The sequence below is a fragment of the Bison bison genome, unplaced genomic scaffold, assembly GCF_000754665.1.
Source record: "Bison bison bison isolate TAMUID 2011002044 unplaced genomic scaffold, Bison_UMD1.0 scf7180017864375, whole genome shotgun sequence".
NCBI classification, from domain to species: Eukaryota; Metazoa; Chordata; class Mammalia; order Artiodactyla; family Bovidae; genus Bison; species Bison bison.
In genome coordinates, this window is record NW_011494947.1 from 2,705,858 (window position 1) to 2,712,059 (window position 6,202).

The window sequence follows — 6,202 nt, forward strand, 5'->3', positions numbered from 1 at the left end:
CGCAAAAAAAAAAAAAAAATATGTGTCCAACATCACTTGTTTAAAGTAAAATGGGTGATATTTTGTGTTTTCTTATCCCTCACTCCAGCACTCGGCTTGCCAATTCTGTAGAAGCATGGATAGCCAAATTGCTGATATCCGCTAATCTAGATCATATCCAGGAGGATATATTTGCCTAATCTTCTTTCTTCAATGTTTAAAATGTATTTTATTCTGTTTTGTCTTTTGGTCGCTCCAAGTGGCGGCTTTTGGGATCTTAGTTCCCCGACCAGGGACTGAACCCAGGCCCTCGGCAGTGACAGGGCTGAGGCCTAAGTACTGGACCACTAAGAAATTCCCTTCTTTTCTTCAATTTTAATTCCCCGTCAAATGTAGATGACTTTTAAAAATCTGATAATCTTAGATTCCTCTGTGGAGACACATCTTAGCCACGTTGTCCTCTGACTCTGAATTTCCGTACAAATGTCTGTTAATATTTCCTGACTCTGCTCAGCGCTCAGCCAGTGACCTGAACAGTGAGAGGAGACGCCTGTCTCCATAACTGATGCTGTCGGGAGTCCTTTGCTAAAATCACGTTGGCATCCTTACCCTGTTTCCCGTGGGTGTGAGTGTGTGTGTATATGAGTGTGCGCGTCTCTCCGTGGGAGGGATGGAATGAATGTGTGTCCCCCATCTCATCTGTTTCAGTGTAGCCAAGAAGCAGTGCACAAATGTTAAGGATGCATGTGAGGTCGAGCAGGTGAAAGGGGGTGCTCTCTGCCAGAAGTGGGGTTCAGCCACACATGAGACCAATCCTAGGGTTGGCCTTTCTCCTGTAAGAAGCACCTCCACCCTCAGCCTGGGTTCGGATCAGTCCTGTCTTCACTCTACCCCGTCTCATGCAAACTTCAGTCTAAGAACTGCTTACCGTCCTTTTTTTTGCACAGCAGGGCGTGTAGGATCTCAGTACTGAGACAGGGATCAAACCTGGGCCTGGCTTTGAAAGCGCCAAGCCCGAACCCCTGGACTTCCAGGGCATTCCCAACCTCTCTTCACCCTTCCTGGTCCTCCTCAGGTCCAGCCCTCGGAACACACTTCCTGGCCACACCAGGGCCCAAGCAAAGGCCATTCTGTTGCCACCCCTGGGAAATTCCCTGGGGTTTGGTTATTAAGCGACAATTATCCAGTGCCCGCTCAGAGCCTTAGAAAGACGTGAGGCTCTGAGTTGCAGGAAGAAAATGGACTAAAGGAAGGGCGAGTCATTCAGAACACCCCCAAACTCAGCCAAGCCCAGCCCCACCCCAAGAGGCACAGTGCCTCTTTCCACAAGCATGGGATCCAGAGGATTGTGGGGGCACAATCCCCCCCGACCCCCACCCCCCCCACACACCACTTGCTGCCAACCTGCCATGGGGAGGCGAGGCTGCTAGCCCCCGTCCTGGGCCAGACACTGAGCAAATTTCCTGCCAAAGGACAAGGTCTTAAGGGTCCCAACAGCCAGGCTGCCTCAGCTACCACCCCTCATGCCATTATCCTCTCCCCAAATAGCATGAGCCTGTCTGCCTCTGCCTCTGCCCAAGCATTTCACACCTCCTTTCCATCCCCCTTGAACCTCCTGCCCTGGGCCTGGCCAGCTCCTCACCCCACCCCCACCCCCATCATGGGAAGCGATATATATCTGCCTGCTATCTCTCACTTTCCGTCTTGTCTGAGAAGCTTCACTCGCTCAGATATCAATGCTAACATCCCCGTACCCCCCACCCCACTCCAATGCCCGTAAAAGCTCCCGAGTCTGCCAGTCTTATCAAGTGAGACCCAGTAAACTGTAGATGATCACAGAAGCCTTCCTCGCAGATTAAATGCATGAGGATTAAATGCGATCACGCTCGTACCACATCTAGGAAAAGCCTGACGCCTCAAGTGATGAGGATGTGATAGCTGAGGCTAGAGTCGCGATCCACACCATCCACACGTCACTGGTGGCCCATGCATGTGGGACTATGAGCAATGCACAGCCGAAACACTGCTGACGCGGTACCCTCTCTCCCCACCAGATGCTTTCCCTGGACTGCTTTCTGATGACTCTGCATCTCTGTGGCTTCTCAATCCCGGGACGCCCTCAGCAGGTATCCCGGGACCTCGCTGTTGAGGCACCCATGACGTTCACAATGGCATACAGTCAAAGGTTCTGTTCTTTCTGATCTGCAGCAGGAAGCTTGCCCTGGAGGTCATGCTCCCAGAGACCATGATGCTTGGGCTTCAGTCCTCCAGCCTGGGCAGGGCCAGCTAGGCCAGCGTTTTCCCCAACACTCCCCTCTTGCTTCCACCTCAGTCCCTGGACACAACTGCCCTGCACCCCAGCCTGGCTGCTCCCCGACTGCCCCCTACACAATGATACACACACTCACCTCAATGGCTTTGTAGAAGATGCTGGTGCCGATCTGGACCACCTCCAGGTTCTGCTCCTGCTCGTTACGCGCGCATTTGATGTAGGTCATCCAGCTTCGGTGGTCCTCCTGGCTGGCATCGATGAAGTAGCGCACCGTGCCGTCCTCATTGAACACCTGGGCGCAGGTAAATCGGGGCCCAGGTGAGGCAGGGCTATGTGGTGTGTGCTGCCTGGGGCCAGGGCTAGGCCCCACACCAGGCCCATCCACACATTGTCTCTTTCCAGCCTCCCAACACTCCCAGGAAGTGGACACAGCTATTATCATCCCGGTTTTCCAGCGGAGGAAAGGAGGGCTCAGAGCAGTGTGGCGACTTGCCTGAGGCCAGCTGGCTAGAAGTGGCCAACAGGGAGTCAGTCTCCAGGGCTCCACAGGCTCCTGCTGCCACGGCCTCCCCATCCCTGGACGAAAAGGGGTCTCCAGGAGATCACTGACCAAAACGGCATCCCCTCTAGCCAGCTCTCTGGGGAAGCAGTGGAGAGCGCTGGCCAGGACCTCAGAGGGGGACACAGAGGAGCCTATAAAGGGAAGCCTGGCCCACTTGGGGACCTTGGCCTGGCCTCTCTATGTGGGAGTCACCAAAAGTACTTCTAGATCTACTGGAGCCCAACTTACTAACCCAGCAACCAGTGGAGAAAGGAACTGCTGGCTCAGGCCTCCAGAGGTGTGGGAGGAGGTGAGGTTAGGAGAGGCGGCGGGGCATCCCGTGGCCTCTTTCCCCCGCTCCTGTGACCATGTGTAACATTTGTCCCACTCGGCTCCTTGAGCATCTGCTAGGAGGGGGTTATGGTGGAGCCTTGGGGAAGGGAGGGGAAATGACACTAGGGAGTGGGTGCATCAGCTGACCTCCTCCAAGTGAGAGCCCCAGGAGGCGGAAGTGCTCTCGGAGTGGCTTTATCCTGAGGCGGGGTGGGCGGGGGGAGCGCTTTGCTGGCATCTGGCACTGTTGTAGGGAGGAGAGACAGAAGACCTTGGATGGAAGGTCACTTTCCTTCTCTAAAATGGGAATAATAATCCTTTGGGCTGCTGAGACAATCTGGTGGAATGCAGGCCCGGCACTCAGAAAGCTGACTCCATGCTCAGAAAGCGGACTCTGTGCCAGTTCAATGGCATTCGTGTTCGCTGTCATTGTTCCACCTGGTTTGAGAAGCTGACTCCCAGGGAGCACCCTCTCCCTTCATCCTTCCTTCCAGCCATGATCACCCCAAGGCCAAGGCTGGCTCTGAGGGGCTCTCTTTTGCTGCTGCTGGAGTGAGGGGGAAAATGTAGGTGGCCGGGAGATGGCTCCCAGGAATGGAGGTGGCTCCCAGGAATGGCTTCCCAGGTCTCCAGTGGGACTCTAGGCAAGGCACATGACTTCTCTGGGTCCTGGCGCCGCCCCACCCCACCCCCGGAAGTGCTCCCCAAGGCTCGCAGGAGGAGAGAGGCTTCGCCTTGTGATTTGGGGAGGAACCTCCAGACATCGGGCAGGTGTAGGAATCGACCTCAGGGACCAGTCATGGCCCAGCCCAAAGCGCCTACAGCTTCCAGCAAGGGAAGAACCAGCGGTGGGTCAGGCAGGCCGCCAGGACCCCACCCACATCCCACACTCCACAGTCCACGCTGCTCTTCCCCCCACCCCCACGACCCGGAGACCCTGCCTACCTCCCACATGAGGTTGTTGTTCTTGCAGATGTCCACGTGCTCCGGAGCGATGACACGGCCAGTGAAGGGGCCCATCTCGGTGCCGGCCTTGATCCACGTCTTGGAGAAAATGCCAAGGCCCTCGCCGGGGATGGAGCTCTGCGCGATGATCACCTCGGCCGGCAGCACCAGGCTGGACAGCTTCTGAACCTCTGTGGCCGCCAGGCAGGGGGACTGAGTCAGAGTGGGAGGCAGGGAGGCCCGGCTCTTCCCCCCCTCCCCCGCCCCCCGGGGGTGGAGGCTCAGCAACCCGCGGAGCCTCCGAAAGCTAGAGGTGCCTTTGGGATTCATTTCTAGGAGGGTTTTCTTGTGTTTGTTTTCGTTTTGGGTCTCTCCACGAATTCTCAGAACATCCACAACCGCTCTTTCCCTCCACTTCGGCCAAGTTTAAGAACTGCTGGGCCGATGGCAGTTTAGGTCTTAACCAATGAGTAAACTGAGGCCCTCTCCCACGAGGAGGTGACGGTCCAGCCAAGATTCTATCGCCGGGCTCGGATTCTGGGCGGTTCTCCCATGGCTCCGCGCGCGCTGCGCTTTCCCGCACCGAGCGCAGGGCACTGTCGGAGGACCCGGAGCTCGGCCAGGGGCTCTGACTCCGCTCGGGGTGCGGGGAACCTCGCGGCCGCGGCGCGCCGACCGCGCTGGGAAAGCAAGTCGGGCTATGAGGCGGAGGCGGCTCAAAAGAAAGGCGGACGACTGCCGCGGGCCGTGTTTCACGCTTTCTGGGTGACCCTGGGTGCGCCCGGGTTCCTCGCTGCCCGGCGAGATCCGGGGGTGCCAGGAAGGGCAGTGCCCGGGCCTAGGCCAGCCGCGAAGTCGCTTCTCAGGGTGGATAAGAGCCGGGGCGGCCCGCAACCCCCCGGGGGGGTCCTCCTGCCTTGGCCGGGCAGCCGGGGTGGGAGCGGCGAGGCGCACAGGGGCGGCCTTCATGTCTTACAAGGTTCCCCTCTAAGCTACCTGGGAAAATACCCGGCGAGCGGGCCGGCTGAAAGAGGGGGTTAAACGGTGTCCATTGCGGCGGGGGCGGCAATTTGTCACGCTGTTAAAGTGATCGCATTCATTCGGCTCCATTCGAAAGAAATTGCTAATTCTAAATTCATTAGCCCTGGAAGAATGCTGTAGCAGTAAATTGTAGCTCAATGCGGAGGGGACTTGTTTAAAAGGGGCCGAGGAATTCCCCTTACAAAAAGGGGGGATTAGACGGTTGACATAGCGTGAATGGAAGTGGAATTAGTCTGCACGGTAAATTAAGAGAGGAACAGAAATCGTAAAGGGGGAAAAGGGGGCGACGCGCAGAGATGCCAGCGCCGGGGGAAGATATTGTTTGCGGGTTGATGAATGAGGAGTAAGAACTTGAGACATCTTAAAGAAAAGAAACTTTTCTCCCTCTCTCATTCTCTCCCTCGCTCTCTCTCCGCCGCTTTCTCTCCTGTCCGCCCTCCTTCGCCCCCTCCCCAGCCCCCGCTGCCTTTTAAAGTTCTTGGTTTAAGTGGGAACTCTCGCGGGTCAAGCCCAAGTTAACTAAATGAATTTAAAACCCCTTCTTTTTGAGTCAACTGCTATTACACGCCTAGTAAGGCTTTAAATGCCGGGAACCCGCCGGCTCAAAGGGGATGAGGGGCGGCTGGGGAAGCGCGGGGGCGGCGGGCCCGACAGCCGGAGCGCCCAAATCTCGGACTTCGAGCCGAGCGCGGTGGAGGCGTCCCCCCGCCCGGGCTTGGCTGCTTGCGCCCCGGCTCGGCTTACGGGAAACTGAGTCACGGGCCGCGTGTGGAACGCCCGGATGGGCGCGAATGGCTGCCACCGTCCTCTGGTCCCCGCCGTGGCCCGCGCGTGTGGGCCCGGGAACCAGAGGGCTGCGGGGAGGGAGGGATGCGATCGGCCCCGACGGCGCGACTCACCGCCCGAGAAGGACTGCGCCAGGACCTCGGCGGTGAAGGCGGTCTTGGGGCTGGCGTGGTGGCTCTTGTCTTCGAAGAGCTGTTCGCCCAGAACGTTGCGCCAGCGGCCGTACAGGAAGCTGTGCAGGATGTCGGAGGTGATGACCTCGGCCAGCGCCAGCCCCGGAGCCTTCAGCCCGGTCTTGAGCACCA

At 57.8% G+C, this 6,202-nt stretch overlaps 1 protein-coding gene across 1 annotated transcript in view; it reads right to left on the bottom strand.

Moving 5' to 3' along the window:
* PRDM12 (PR domain containing 12) overlaps positions 1-6,196 on the bottom strand; it is an 18,592-nt gene extending 12,396 nt beyond the window's left edge. Inside the window, exons 1-3 of the mRNA XM_010856948.1 lie at positions 6,011-6,196; positions 4,071-4,261; positions 2,388-2,543 (exon numbers count right to left, since the gene is read on the bottom strand). Coding sequence (XP_010855250.1) covers positions 2,388-2,543; positions 4,071-4,145 — 231 coding nt within the window. The 5' untranslated portion in view covers positions 4,146-4,261; positions 6,011-6,196. The remainder of the gene's footprint in view (positions 1-2,387; positions 2,544-4,070; positions 4,262-6,010) is intronic.
* Between the last annotated feature and the right edge of the window lie 6 nt (positions 6,197-6,202).